At 39.2% G+C, this 15,868-nt stretch overlaps 1 protein-coding gene and 1 long non-coding RNA gene across 3 annotated transcripts in view; one reads left to right on the top strand and one right to left on the bottom strand.

Moving 5' to 3' along the window:
• Positions 1 to 136: 136 nt before the first annotated feature.
• LOC111260973 (mitoferrin-2) overlaps positions 137 to 15,868 on the top strand; it is a 42,639-nt gene continuing 26,907 nt past the window's right edge. For both annotated transcript variants that reach the window (XM_022834106.2, XM_022834107.2), the window contains exons 1-3: positions 137 to 683; positions 5,930 to 6,152; positions 8,648 to 8,880. In XM_022834106.2, coding sequence (XP_022689841.1) covers positions 570 to 683; positions 5,930 to 6,152; positions 8,648 to 8,880 — 570 coding nt within the window. In that variant the 5' untranslated portion in view covers positions 137 to 569. The remainder of the gene's footprint in view (positions 684 to 5,929; positions 6,153 to 8,647; positions 8,881 to 15,868) is intronic.
• Positions 2,190 to 3,544, bottom strand: LOC147753432 (uncharacterized). The gene is made up of 3 exons (XR_015311291.1): positions 3,387 to 3,544; positions 2,610 to 2,718; positions 2,190 to 2,334 (listed from the first exon to the last, which is right to left on the bottom strand). It is a non-coding gene; the product is annotated as an uncharacterized LOC147753432 (long non-coding RNA).

Genomic DNA, 15,868 nt, shown 5'->3' with positions numbered 1-15,868 from the left:
AACAGCGGCCCAACTCACAGATAGTAGACCTCACGCGCTCTCCTCCGACACCGCGGCCGAAGACTGAACGTAAATAACAACAATAGGCAACCTGCTTTCACAGACACAGAGGGTAAATACGCCTATTTCTGGGAGCGCGAATTCATTGTAAATAACGGGTGGAGATTTCTTGAAGTTCGTAACGAGTCAGTTGTCGGTATCAATAGAATTTGCACAATGAGATTTCACGGTCCAGCTAACAGCTGGGCTATGCTCCGTCGTCGGGGTTAATTCTAAAGCGGTGAAATTCGTATTGGCTGTTACTCTCCGCAGATCTGTCGTCTGCTAGACCCCATCTTGACTTTTCGTGCTGATGTACATTTTGGTCGGTGTGTTCCTGTGGTAGTAGTCGGGCGGTGTGTGGTGTATAGCAGCGGTATCCGTCCGGCCTTATCTATCGCTCGTTCTGTATGGTGCAATATTGGCGATGGCCTCATTGTAAAACGTGACCATTGTCGTTGATTCAACGAAACTCTATTAGGTGTAACTCGGTTGTCCCGCGTACAGATTAGTAATTAGCTCCTTACGGCATGGAAGACGAGTACGAAAGCCTTCCTTCGGCCTCGACGCCCGTCCACATGCTGGCTGGAGCCGCTGCTGGGATTATGGAGCACTGCGTGATGTACCCCCTCGACTCCGTCAAGGTAGGAAACTAGGCATATGAACATCGATGCACATTTTTTGAACATGGTCTCAGCTTGACGATGCTACCCAACAGATGACAAAAAAATACAAGGTCACGGGGGGTTCAATTAGTTGCCAGTCGTTGCTGCAATCGAGTAAATTGGCATACATTCTACATTTTTTGTGTACGTTACCTTGCCTAGAGAGGCTCTTCTCGAGGGCAGAGCGGCCTCTTAGCAATCGTACTGAGTGCGCGGAATGTCTTGCTAAGCTCTTCGTCAAGAAGTCCGCCGTCTAGTCTTGAGCGCGGATTCCTCTGTGATGGTGCTCAAGTTAAGCGAAATGTATATAGATTATACACAAGAATTATCTTAACGGTTACGGGTCACGACACCCCCTACAGCACAATGTTAACGGATTTCACTCACTTTCTACTAGCCGGTCAATCAAACGGCGGCGTTTGGGGGTCATATATCTGATTGTTCAGCTGAATATATCTGATTATCTCTGGAATCAGGAAGTAACTCAGGGTGGCGGTTATCGTGAGTCTGCGTGTGTATCTGTTTCCATGTATCTGAGAGTGTGTCTGGTGCGTAGGTTCTTCAATTATTGTGCACTATAGAGTATTTACCGTCTCTCGTGCTTTTCTAAAGTTAATAGTGCTCTGTTTGCTGTTGCATAGTCGGCACCTTCAAAATGTTCTGTGCATAGTTACATTATTAATCGGGTAAAGACTGCCACAACATTCTCCGTTGGTAATTAGTGATGCTGCTATGAGGAAACTGTGAATGAATGTACTTAGGTATTGGGACGTTCCAATTTGACAACGCGTCTTAATCCACTCGTAGGTTCGAGTACTTCCCTTCTAGCTTAGATGACAAAAAAACATGAATCTATAAAAACGACTTTGAAACATAGACGTTTACTAAACTCATGAAACAGCAACAATTAACGTTAAACATATTGCGACAAAAATAGTGTGAAATGTACTTCTATTTCTAAAAGTGTGAAGAGCATTCGCTGAAGCTGTAATGTTTGAGCATGCGGCGCCAGCTGTCTTCGAAGATGCTGCAAATAACAGTTAAGGAAGAATGGCAATTTCTTCGCGCCAGAGCTTTAACCGCACGTGGATAGAGCGGATAAAGTACGCATTTTTATGTCGTCCATTGCATAAATATACGTTATTAATGTTTAATATCCGATTCAAACAACTGCCTCAATAGAGCAAAACGTACTCTGCATCATTACAAGAACACATCCTATTATATCGATGAATAAGCGAGCATTTCATTAATTTGCTCCTAGTGCAAAGAGCATTTGCTGGCACTTTTTTTGGTTTAACTTGTATGTTTGTCTTTTTATTATGAGCTGCCTGTGGCTGTACAGACAAACGTACAATAAAAGGAAAAAGGCTTTATAATTAAATTCAACAGGAATTCCATATAGTACTACTTAAAGGACACTATTTAAATGCTGAAAGTACCTAGCTCGTGAAGATACAGTAGCTTAAGTAGTCTTACCTTCGATTGGTGTATCCAAAGCTGCTTTCGGTGGTCGAAAGCCGTTTCCATATAATGATCTGTTGTTGTTTACGAAGTTCGTGGAGAGCAAAATGGAGAATTCGTAATAACATAGCGGTGTCGATGAGGACAAAACATTAGGGCAGAGCCTCTAAAATAATAGTTTTAAAGAAGAAAATATTTTCTAGCTTCCAGATTCCTTTCGTGGTTACAGAAGTAACGAATAATTTTTTTTGTATTTATAGAAAAGTGACAAATATAGCTCAGCGTATGTTAGGCGACAAACTTGTAGAGCTTTTAACTTAGTACAAACTAAGTGCGACAGCTGAAAAAAGGTCTATCCATACACAATCACGTAATCCAATCATCGATCATAGGATAACATTTAAATTACATTCCGTCTTGTTTTATTGAGAATCTGCTGACCTGGTTCATCGTCGTCTTTCTACGTCGAGATTCGTCGTTTTACAGGCTATACCAACGAATTTAGAACGGTAAACCGTTCGACAGTAATTTGAACTGTAGATCACTCGACCTGTTAAATATGATTTTCATATATATATGTTGATTTAGTCGATATGATTTGGCGACCAACTTCGCGGTGATATCGTAGTTTGGCAGATTTACTGGGTTATTTGCAATGTCGTAGAAATAATGGTTGTAAAAGTCAACCGTCCTACAGTCAACGGGCAAACGCACCCGCTGACTGTAATTGTATCATAATCGTGTCATGCATTTACCTAAGAGCTAGTCGACTGAATACAATGACAACTAGACACGCATTAGCTATTATGTTCCATACGACTGTCAAATCCTGTTTTTTTTTTTTTGAAAAAGAGTTTGTTGAATATACTATTGCGCTAATGTGTGTAAGTCTCTTTTTTCTTCCTCTCTCAGAGTCAGCAATTAAGACGAAGCATCACTCAGTGCCAAAAATTGTCTGATCCATGATTTAACTTAATGTGAAATATGCGGTAGGCGTACTTGCTAACGAAAGCTTTGATGGGAACACATGAAACAACTAGATGTAGTCTCTGTCCTAGCAATGACTATCTGGTAATGGTTGCTTGTTGTACATGTTAAGCACATGACTGTGACCATTACATGCAACACGTTGTTGCTGATGTTATTCTAGCTGTTTATACTACTGCAACTGCTACGCTTGCGCTCTTCAATGGCGCTTTATACGTCTTGACCATTTACCATTCTTGTCTTTTCGCGTATCTACTGGTGCACCTAACGCCATGGTGCGACAATTGGCCCTGCTTGTGTCACTCGTGGCCTTGACAATTCTGGAACGCGTCTGCAAGCGATTGCTGCTTGATGCTGCTCGCTGCCACTGTTTCCGCTAGTGTTCTGTCAATTCCACCGGTACCAGTTGCCGACGCTGCAATGGCGGGCAGGCGGTAAGCAGCACGCGGCAGCCTTTTACAAGAGCTTCCAAGCAACAGCGGCGACGCGGGTAATGACGCCACCGACGTTAGTGATTGCCGGCGACCGATGGCGTCGGCGATACTCGAAGAAATGGGGAGCAGACGAAGTGCGGAAGAGACAAAACCACTGTAACACTAAAAGAAAGTAGCTATCAGGGTAAACCAGACAGTTATATGTACTTGAATTTATAGCATAATGTGTGGTCTGTCTCGTGCATATCTAGAGACTTGCCGACGAGAATAATACTTTATTGCAAGAAAAATGAATAGGCGACGTTTTAGAAGCTAGAACATGTGCGAAGTAAAGCCTTCAGTTTTTCGAATGGGCCCATGCAGTTATACGTTACAAGATGTTTACTGATTTTGTAGGGGTATAGACGTGGCCAGTTGGCGTGACTTTTTCACCATTATTACATATGAATTACCAAAAATATATAATAGCCGTTTGTTATGTCTGCTTTTCACTATCAACAATTTGTTCTTTGCTATACCATTATCACTTATTTGTAGTGCTAAATAAGTTCGCTGCTTATTACGTAGGGCAGTCTAATTAAGAAACCAACTTTAAAAGTTGTTTCCGCAAGTGCACAAAACAATTTCTTTTCGTATTCTATAACTTGTTGAACGTCATTTAACTATTCTAAATTTTGCTTGCCAAAGAAAATGTAAAGGGTCATCATTTGAGAGACTACTACAAGTTGTTCTATGGGTCGGTATTTCTGAAGTTAGCAGAACAGGGAAAGTTACGAAGGTAAAATTCGTGTCCACATTCGATAGAATCTCATAGGAGTCATAGTTAAGCATTGTTTCCTAGATGACATTTACGTTTGCATTCCATTTATGACTCTGTAGCTTCTATGTGTATTACGTTTGATGGCTAAGTCAGAAAATGCCCTGATACCGAGTTGTGCGCAAGCTTGTCATATAGGATTGGCTTAAAGTAGGCTGATTGGGGTATACGAGATCGAGTATCAGATCACAACGGAATTTCTCTAGGAGCTAGTAACGAATACGCACGTCGCTTATATGATCAAACCAGCTGTCATTAACGATAATGTTATATAAGGATTGCCTCTGGAAATTCGATTCATAGCTGACGGCAGCGCCAGTGAACTAATTAAAACGAAGTAATCAACCTTTTTGAAACTGACCATCATTGGGACGTACTTGTTTTTGAATCGAAGAAAACACTTAAAAGTTGCGTATATTATGCAGTCAGCTTCAAATTTTTGAAACTCCAAATGTCATCTTGATTATAAAAGTGTATAGAGTCTTTTGTACCAGATAGACGTATTCTTGCATTTGTAAAAGTACCAAGGATGCAATTTTATTTTTATTATTATTAATGATTAGCTTAATCCAAATTTATCTGATATGATTGGAAATTATCTTAGTAGCTGCTAACTTGTAGAAAGGTAAGGTAAAATTTACACATTCGACAGTTTTACAAAGGCATAATCGTGTTCACCATAGGTTGTAAGTATAATACTATAGTCCTAGTCAGTATGGCGGAACATTTGAGAGACACTTGAACGACTGTACCCGGACATAATCATTAGGTAGCCGTTACGCTTAAGGCAACGCTTTCTTTGGCTGCTTTCTGTTATAGCAGATTGATAATGGCCGCGCTGTGAATCTTGAATTTTTGAGTGACAAACTTTTGGTGAAAGGAATTCAGGTGAATATGATAGGATTTTTCAAGGCGCGTTTTACAATAGCTTTGCCATAGATAGCCCGTTCGCGGGTTATTACTACTACAATTTAAATAATGGAACAGTTACCGTCTGACCCACCCTAGTTTTGTGCTCTCTAGTAACACAGCTGTTTTTGCTGATTGGACCCATCGGATAAAGTTTTTAGTTTTGAGTTTTTCTCTATTGCTTCGTTAGTAAGACGCGGCTATTGATATGAACAGCTTTTGTTAATTGAAACTGACCTACTGCCTATAGAATGGATAGAGCGGATAAAGCAACATTAACTTAATTTAACCATTTAAATCCGAAAACATAACTTCAATTGATTTACTTTATGGTTTCTTCATTGCGGTTTATTATTTCTGTAAATAAAACTCAAAATAACTTTCAGAGCACCCATTTCTCCCACATATGCAATTGCATATTTACTTTTATTTGCAATTTTAATAAGCACAGCGTTTGAGTAGTACGTTGACAACAATGCGTTGTAACTGTATATGCTTTATGAAATACTGTCAGTGTCTATGGATGCAACATGTGAAATCTCTCTACTTCCCTTGGTTGCCACAAGATCTTGTTATAACAGAACGTTTCACTTTTGTACGGTTTCCTTTTGCAGACGCGATTGCAATCATTGCGCCCATCTGCGGGTGCACGCTATACTGGCGTGATGGACGGTTTATATAAGATGGTTCGGCACGAGGGTATGCTCCGACCTGTCAGGGGTATGTCTGCGGTTGTAATGGGTTCGGGACCCGCGCACGCACTGTACTTCAGTACCTACGAGAAGCTCAAACGAAAATTGAGCACTAATCAAAGGCAGAGCAATCCGCTAAGTCAATGTGAGTTGCAACTACACATCGCTTCGTCTGAGGGGGGTCAGGGCAACCGAGGCTGAAACTGTGACAGAAAAAATGCAGCGCCACCTTAGTTTATAGTTTTTAGTCATTTTAAAATTGAATTGTGCCGCTAATATATTATGTTAAAATGGATTATCATTGTAGAGTTCGAGATTCTCCCAGCTTCTGAAAGACACTTAGGTATGAACTAGATAAAGTTCTTTAAGGTGCTGGTAGTGAACGTCTATTGGCACCGTATTTTGATATAGCGACATTCTTAAAGATCTGTCTAGTGCTGCCACTTTCGTCTTGCATCACAGAAGAACCAACAAATACAGTTTTTAATCTACCCTAATTATTTTAAATATATGTTCTTTTAGAATGTAAAACAGTCTCAGAGCTCATTTCCCATTGAACCATTTTTTTCGATCTACTACAAGCGCAAATTTTACTAATAAAGACATTAGGATTTTATCGAGCTTCAATCAAGTATTGCATGCTACAGTCGCTGCGTATAAATGTTGTATAATAAGCTCTTAGCAGTCACCACTTCTCTCAGGTTTCTACCCAAAAGGTCATGCTTATAGTTACGATGGTGCTGACATAATTTTTCGCATTTGGTAAGTTTTTTAGCATGGTCTTGTCCGTTACTGAGCACCGGGAGAAAATGTTGACTGGCGACAGATTTTACATCATATCTGGCCTATGTGTCAGCATATTATTCTTAATACAATCAATCGATGGTATGGATGACGCAGGATGGCTCATAGATGTGTCTCTACAAACGGCTCTGTAATTAACTGACAGGTCTATATATCTACATATACATAAGCTGTTACAAGCGAATCCGGCGGAATTCGGACTTGAACAACTTTTCAACTCTGTGCCGCTAACAATTGAAACCTAAGTCTTTTTGAAATTTGTAGGTGAAAATTAGTTGAGTTTATTCCAGGATAAATGAGTTCAGAAGGAAAACATGTTTTAATCTTGAAAACATTGCTCAATAATTAAGTCTTTGGGGCCACAGCGCTGCAAACATTCATTAAAGGTTGGTAAAGACAATAGACAAGGACGCCTTGAGTGAAAGCATAGTACGTGAATGGTGCAAACGTTTGAAGAATAGAGATTCGGGTACTAAAGATCAACGAGGAAGTGTCGAGACCTCAAGGACAGGAACACTTTACCGCAACTAAGGAGGCTTTTCACAAAGGCAGAATTTGGGGTATAAGGGCTTCGTCAGTTAAAACCGGCAGTTACATGTACCATATTACAAAAGTATAGTCCAAATTTAGAAAATGCGCTACTTGAGTAAAAAATGGGTTCCTCATGGATTGATTCCAGGCCAATTGGAAATGCGTGTGGTGTGTATCGCGTGCAATCTGTGAAACTTTAATCAACAAAAAAACCGCCAGGAGTGTACGGTCGCAATAGACAAGATGTGATTCAGTCTCTACCCTCAGCCAGAGAGGTATTAGGCAGGACAATGGTGTCACCCTGGAGAGAAACCGAGTTCGGTGACAGTATCGAGTAGGTTCGAGTAAAAGTAGATGTAGTACCTCAAATAGGTACCAGCGGTACCTGCTACTATGAGGTATCCACCAAAAATGAAAAAATAAACGTAACTTGCTATTTCCACTTCCTCAAGAGTCTCATAGACTGTTAGCATGGCAGTCGAAAGCACGCAGTCTGGTTAATTGATGGGAACGCTAGCCCTCATCGCCATGCCTAAATTATTCCCTGGGTTAAGCAAAAGAGAATTCAACGCTAGCTTCAACTCACTTATTCTCCTGATCTCAATTCGTGTCATTACATGGCTTTTCATGCCCTAACAAGGGCAAATAATGGGCAAGCCTGTCCCATTGTCTGCTTCTTTTGAGGAGTCATGAATATAGACAATACATATAGGAACGAGAATAGTAGGTACATGGCTGTCCAGGAGGTGCCAGAGCGTTAGGACAAGTGTGTGAAAAATAAAGAGCAATACATCTAACACGCACTGAAAATCACCATCGTAGGCCAAATAACTGAAGTGTTATTCAATTTCAAATTCTGTCAGATCCGCTTGTAATGTAGCCTAATGTGTAGTTAAAGCCAATTGATTCCACATAATATGTATTCACAACTACACGCTATATTTCACCTACGCTCGCTCTACATACATAGCTACTGTAAAAGTTTCTGTTCAAATCCACGTAAACCGGGGACAGCAAAGGTCCTATAAAACCTGGAGTCGATTCGAGCGGGATCCTTCAGTGTATCGATATACGGACCTTGTCAAAAAACCTTATGCAAGAGAAGGATTTCGGTAGATTTACAAGTTTTTTATGCCGATACCATGGCCGACGTATCATATATTTGGATACTATTTTATAGATTGTTTTACTTCGCTCTAATTTAGTTCGTATGGTAAATTGTTGATACAATCTTTGCTCGCGATTATTGTTTCTAGTTGACAAGTCGTTATGTAATCATATGTTCATTGTGTATATTTTTTCCAGGTGTGGCTGGTGGTCTAGCGACGATAATGCATGATTCAGTGATGAATCCTGCCGAAGTCGTTAAGCAGAGGATGCAAGTGTACGGTAGTCCGTACAAGAACTGTATGGAATGTCTCGGGCATATTTGGCGTTCTGAAGGCATGCGGGCATTTTATCGTTCATTTACCACACAACTCTCTATGAATATCCCTTTTCAATGCATCCATTTCGTCGCATATGAGTTCCTACAAGAGGTAAGTACAAACATTTGGTGTTATTGATTTCGCATTTCTGCTAATTGATGAAATCATATTTTTGTGCAAAAAAAATTGAACAGGGTCCATAATGGACGTCAATAATAGCATGGAATCTGGTTATGATACTGACTGATTTCACAGGAAAACGTATTTTTCTCTACAAAAAAAACCTAACTTTTTTTTAAGTACTGTTCTCGAAAATGAGATGTTTAAATAAAGAGATTGAGCACGCCTTCGAGTCGATATGTTGGAACTGGCAGTGGGTGGAGTCATTAAGCTCCAGGAATATAACAAATTTCGTGCTTTCTAAAACGACTTAATATTGGTTACCATTTTTCGGTACTATGATAGTAAGCTAATTAGGCGAGTTATAATTTATTCAATGTATGGCGATTGCAATACAGTTAAACCTTACCCGATAATATACGAGGTAAAAAGAGCTATGCAAAACGGGTGAAGTAGTGAATTGCAATACTTACATCGACTGAAAGTTGAGGCTAAAACTTATATGGGAAATTTTCGCTCTTACTGACTCGAGATAGTTTCGTTCCAGACATGAACTCCACGCTTATAGTTAGAGCTGGATTTTGTTTTGTTTTCTGATGCCCTGGCTTTGGGTAACTCTTACATATTTTACTGCATTTGCTGTTTTTTTTTTTCTAGCACACATGATTATGAATTGGTTTATTATATATCAGTCATTAATAGTCCAAGTGGTCCAGCACCTTTTTCATTATGGTGTCATCATGAGACGTTTAAACAGCCAGGCTTGCCTTGAAATCCAACGACACCGAACGACTATCAATTCTATTTATGTGGCCTTAAAGCTGAATCCGGTAAGGGAATTATTTAGGAGTGGAACTGACAAGGTTGTTTACTGCGCTACAGGCATTCGTCAAGTAAACGTTGTGGAACTATTAATGCTGGGTTGCTTAAGCTCTGACAATTGTTATCACCAATATAGGGGGTTCATTAACAACGCTTCTGCTTTTTTCAATTGACAACAAAGGACTCTACCAGATACATGACCACATAAAAACTGTGAGTTGATGAATATTAGAAGGTTTGGCATAATTAATGAAGTCATGAGCTGTGAGGTAGCCTCTAGTAAAGTATCGTGTATCCTAGATTTAGTTAGATCAATATCAAACATATAGTATATTGATACTGCCTTAAATGATTCATTATTTAACATGATAGCTGTCATTTTTACCAATATATTGGTTTAATAGTTTACCGACGGTATGCGACGCTCACAGTGTGAAAGTGACGACAGTGCAGCCGTTGTTAGGGGCCTTTAAAAACAATCTGTCAAGAATTTTTAGGTCATTTTTAGTCAAGAACTCTAGTTTTTCATATGAATCAAATTCATGATGAAAAGGATCGCCTAGAGCCCATCGTTGCAAAAGGTACACTCGCTTATCTCTGGCTCTTTCTCTGTAAAATAATTTTGTACAGTCACAGATAGAGTGCTTGTTTTTGAGGTCTTATAATCATCTTTAGCTAGAGAATCAGCATTCTAAGCAAACCTGTTTTAAGTATAAATTTAATTTTTTTCCAAGCATGATTTTATATTGTGCACTACTCGACCCACCATGCATCCCGAAAATGCAGTATATTCATATTTGTCAATGACAGAAACGACCAGTTTAGCTACGCTGCTACATATCTTACATACTACATACGTACTTTTATCAAAAAGACTTGAAACCATTTTTGAGAAACATTTCAAATGATCCGATTTAAAAATCTTATCATGTCAATATAAATAGTTAATAATATAAACAGATAAACTAACTCTCTGCAAAATCATCTTTTTTTTTTTTTTAGTGGAATAAACATATTTTTGACTACATCGATAGCTAGAAGGCGTTTACTTGATACGTCGATGTATCGTGGCACAATCACATAGCCATAAAGCTATGGCTCATATGGAGGTTTCCTATTTGTGGCGTAAAGCTGATAACCTGTTGGTTCGTTCGTAGAATAGGTATCGCGCTGTTTGCATCTTCCGACAGAACGTGTATTATGGGTAGATCTTCCTGGTGTATACCAGTTTTCTCGCTTTCATACAACAGCAGCGTTCGTTTAAAAACTAATTGACTGTTCGAAGCATCTTGACTGAGTATATAACATTTACAGACGCCTAGTCAGAAATTACTACCAATACCAGCAGTGACCATTGATAATGCTTGGTTGTGATAGGATCGCATAATGGCGTTCACAGCTTTTTGAGATAGAATTTACACGGGCGATTCGATTCGATTTTTGCAAGTTTTATTTCTTTTACGACAGCCGTCGTTGGAGTTGTGGCATCAACGATTGTTGCAGCCAAAATAGGTAACCAACATCTACACGACAGAAACTTCTATCGCGATTATAGCCGCGCGAACTAGAACCCAGTTTTCCAAATCGTTCCCGTAATTAACACATGACCGACACAAGGATCGTCCCTGCATTGACAATAGCATTTATACTGCTGGGGTGGCTACGTCTGTTCGCATATTGGCTAATATTCCAACCAAAAGCATTACACAAATTCCGTGCGTCGATGAGCCTCATTGCAACTGTCAGAGCTTTTCAGAGCTGACCATATAAGTTTGTGTTGTAAATAATATATATATATATAAACTGCATGTGCACTTACAAAGTGTTATAGAAAGAAAACAGTCGGTCAGCTGTAGGCTCGGGTTTTCATCCCGTTTTTGTGACAGGCCACGACCTTTGGAGATCGGTTGTCCTAGTGTTTTTTTTACATGTTTGGAATGAATTGGACTGAACTAGACTTCTCACATAATTTATAACCAGGGCGTCTTATATATTGCGATGCCTAAAGTCAGCTAGGCCAGGTACCAGAAAATTATCTTTTCTATAAATTTGCTAGTTTTGTAACGTCCCTACTGAAAGTTATTCAGCCACAAATCGTTAGTTAGCGATATATTTAAGGCAGTATTTAATCTAATTATCACAATTCAATATAAAAAAGAAACATGTACCCGCTCGTATGATACCATCTTAAATAAATTCAGCTCATCGCGCTCACGTATTTCTACCTGATTACGCGATTCGAATGAAAAGATTGGAGGCATTGTATGCCAGCGAGTTCCGTTTGAATATCTCACACAAACAAAGTTATATAGCATGTTTTTGATTCTTCAAAATGCGTCTCCCGTTGCTATAGGTGGGTTACGTTTGGCAGAATGATGGTGAGTGGCCAGTGATCGTGTTGTTCTCTTATGTAAGAGAATCTTTGTTCAGAAAATCGGCTAACGTACGCGACAGGTAAAAACACGCGGATCATCAGCTATAATCCTTCATCAGGCGGATAATAACGGAACCTGCTACTGATGTCGAATAGTTTTGCTCAGTGTAAGCGTTTCATGTGCATACTGGACAAGCTGTTTGTAAACAGCATTACCATTAATATGGATGGTCTGAATAAAGTGGTTCAACACTTTTGCACCAGTAAACAATTTAATCTCCATCGAATTACGTACCACACCGCAATGCTATAGAAGTGACAAGGGACTCTTGACTTGACTCTTGAGGTATCTTGACGCAAATTTTAAACGAAAATTGTTCGCTCAACACGCACAATTTTATAGTTGCGCTTTTGGTGATATGCGTTGCTCGCTGTTGCTGTTAATAATCAAAGACAATTTCGATAGTCGTTGTTGCTACTGTTGTCAAACGCCGTCACCTTTATTTGGAGAGAATATAAGTGGATAACGTCCTAATGTCAATGTCATAGTCGGAAGTCAAATGGTCGTCGGTGGTTTCGTATATGCATCGAAAATCTGCTACAGTTGCATATAAAATTATCGTAAACTTGTTGTCTCAAAGGGGTGTCTACGGTACTTCGGCGTTGTGGTGCTACTATTGAGTATTACCTGTCAGGAGGAGATTTGAGTGTGCTTTGGATAATCTCACTTTTAAATTACTTTAACTTTCTTAGCTGCTGTACATTACAGCAGCGTAGTTTTTAAGTTCTATATATATATATATATGAACACGGTTGGCTTCTTCTTTTACAACTTTCCCTGAAATAAATTGTCAACGACTACTTTTGAAGTAACGAGCTCAAGGGATACCAGGGGGTTCTGCAATAGATGGCAATGTATACAATAAATATTGTGAGTTCCATGTGAGCATGAACTAGTCATCGAGTTAGATTTGGTCTTAGGGGGTTTTGTAGCACTTTCCGCTGATATTTTACCCGGAAAATTTGAAGCCAAACTGGAAGCCGTTCATTTGCGTGGTGCTAACTTCGATAGTTTTTAGCTAAACACTTGTTCTGATTTCAAGGCTGAATACATAAACAGCGCCAGATGTTTATTTGCCACATTTTTAGAATTGTTTGGCCAATCATGATTGGTCAAAAACTGAGCCGCTTCGCGCGCCATCTGTAATTCGGCGATTACCTCTTTCTCACGGGCCCCGTTGGAACCATCATTGTCACTGGAAAGACACTCAAGCACAAACAGCACATAAATATAACGCAGTAAACAGAAGTAGATCAGACCAAAATAAACCCATCCGGCGTATCGTTTGACGCATTATACGATGACCTTCTTGTCGCATCATTGAAGTTGATAGTAGCTCCTCAGTATTGAACTTATCCTGCTTGAAATGGCTTTAGCGAAAATAAAAGGTATCCATTATTTTTCATTGACTTGGCACATAATTTGACAGAATATTTATTAGTGTCAGTTTACTAATAGAGGTCGGTTGAATTCAGATATCTAAAATACGCTAAAAGAAGTGATCTTCTTTTTTAGACAGTTTAAAACTCTGTCATAAGTAGCGTGTTGTTTCATACTGAACTATATCCAACATTAAAGCTGGAAAATTTGCCGTATCTGGTTAATTTCCACGTACTTGTCGATGCGCTTTACAATATGGCGCGTTCAAACTGATGCGAGAAACAGTGGGTCGCTTTCGGAATTAGCGCGGTGCTTAACTGTTGACTTATTAAAACAGTAGTGACTGCTTTCCAGTTATATGGCTCCAAAGTCACGCATCTCAAGTAACGTAAGTCGCATCAGCATTGTTGTCATTTAAAAGCTGACATTTAACAGTAGTAGATATACTAAAGTTAGTTATTCAAATGAAAGATAAACGAAATTCCTGTAGAGATTTCATAAGGTTACCACAATAGAGGCACACGCACAACTAAAACAACAAGAGGATTGTGCTGTTTATGATCCAGGTGCGGGAAAAGCCGCTTAAAGGTGGTTGTGTTGTTTTCGAAATTTTCCAACCATTCGCAGGAAGAGTAAATGAAATTATTGGAACGCCAAAGCAGACACGTCAATAACTAAGAAACTATATCGCCAAAGAACTAAACATCCACCACCAAATAAATTCAAGCCGTTTGACCAAAGCTGGCTACAAAAAAAGCTCGACGTTTGGGAGCTACACGTATTGACCCAAATGAATTAACTCTCCCAAATCGGGTCATTAAAGGTCTAGAGCTGTTGACACTTTCCTGACAACTTAATATCATTCCACGCTCAACGAGTCCCGACAAAGTTAGAAATTCTCTTTTGTTCGATTTCAGCTACCTGAATTGTTACCATCTCTCCTGTGGTGAGAAATCCGAGAAAGGCTTTCCTAGGGCAAACCGCAATCCTCAGTAGGGTTTAGATTTAAGAGCTCGAAAAGTTATAGAAATGGTTTACGAGGCCGTTTTTGATTGACCTAGGTTTCTGGTAGAGAAATTAACAGTATCAGCTGCCAATAAAGCTTTAACATTCTTTTTTTTTTAGACCTCTTGTGCCTTTTTTAGCTTTTTATCTGTTCTCGGCCCTTGCATTCGTTTGACTTCTGGCTTACTGTCAACCCGAAATTTGTTTTTTTTTTATATAGCGCGTCTAACCAACACTTTAATGAGTTGACATTTGGCAGTAGCGTTTGATGCACGCTTACTGTCATAAGCTATTTGCAAGTTTACTAAGGAACTCTTCGAAAATGTTAGTAATACAAGTTTTAGGACTCGAACCGCGATGGATAGCGATTATTTTTAGTAAACATGATTGTTGAGAAGGACATTTCCAAAACATGGAAGCAATGTTCTTGAAATTGTTTTTGTTTGTGTTTAGCCTTAGAAACAAAGCATAAGGAGAATTCTAAATTTAAACGCCCCATTCTGTATATCTTGATTATATGGTTGCCATCCAAGGAGACTAAGATTTTCTTGTAGCAAAGGATTTTATCAACAAGTCATGCGACTACGAAAATGGAACGTTTGAGACTCAATTTTTGTCACGTCTTTAAATATCATTATTGAAATAAAAAATCTTGAAACAAATTGAGATTAATTATGTATAAAATGGTATAATTAAGAGCTAGGACAGCTAAAGTGTCAGTCTATTTATTTCTTCGTGTTTGCACGTGCCGGCCTCAGAGTTTCAACCAGGCTACAACTAATACACTATTCGTGTGTTAGCATGATGGTGCGAAAACCATGGCGTGATTACTGGAATTCCCGCCCGTTTTGTTGAAGCATGGAAAACATACACAGATTAAGGAGAGCATGCAAAAAAAAGTTAACACATTGGTGGAAGGTGATCACGTCTGGGCTCGACAATTTCGTCATTATCCAAACGTATAAAAATCCGAAACGAAAATTCAAAATCATGGAGTGATGAACGTACGCTTTGTTGCAAGTACTCCTGTCAGTGATATCACTGTGTAAAGCCAAAAGATTGGTGCTTGGAGCAGTGACTTTCACACAGTTCCTAAGTTCTGGTTGAAGAAAAAATTGATGACTGTCTTTCATTGATACTTTTTTTTTTTTTTTCTTTTTTCATATTGATACTTTCAAGAAAGTATCGCAATAATCGTTCAAATCGGTATCCAAAAATCTGTGATGGATCTTTGTGCCCGGTTTTTGTTGTACGTTAGCCTTTCATTGTTATTCTGAAGACCTCAATTTCAGTAACACAAAAAAGTGCTTCAGCACGATTATTTCAATATAAAGTAC

This window comes from Varroa jacobsoni, unplaced genomic scaffold, assembly GCF_002532875.2.
Source record: "Varroa jacobsoni isolate VJ856 unplaced genomic scaffold, vjacob_1.0 scaffold_499, whole genome shotgun sequence".
Taxonomy (NCBI): domain Eukaryota; kingdom Metazoa; phylum Arthropoda; class Arachnida; order Mesostigmata; family Varroidae; genus Varroa; species Varroa jacobsoni.
Note: the sequence above shows the minus strand (reverse complement) of the source record. Positions and strands in the feature narration are given on the sequence as shown.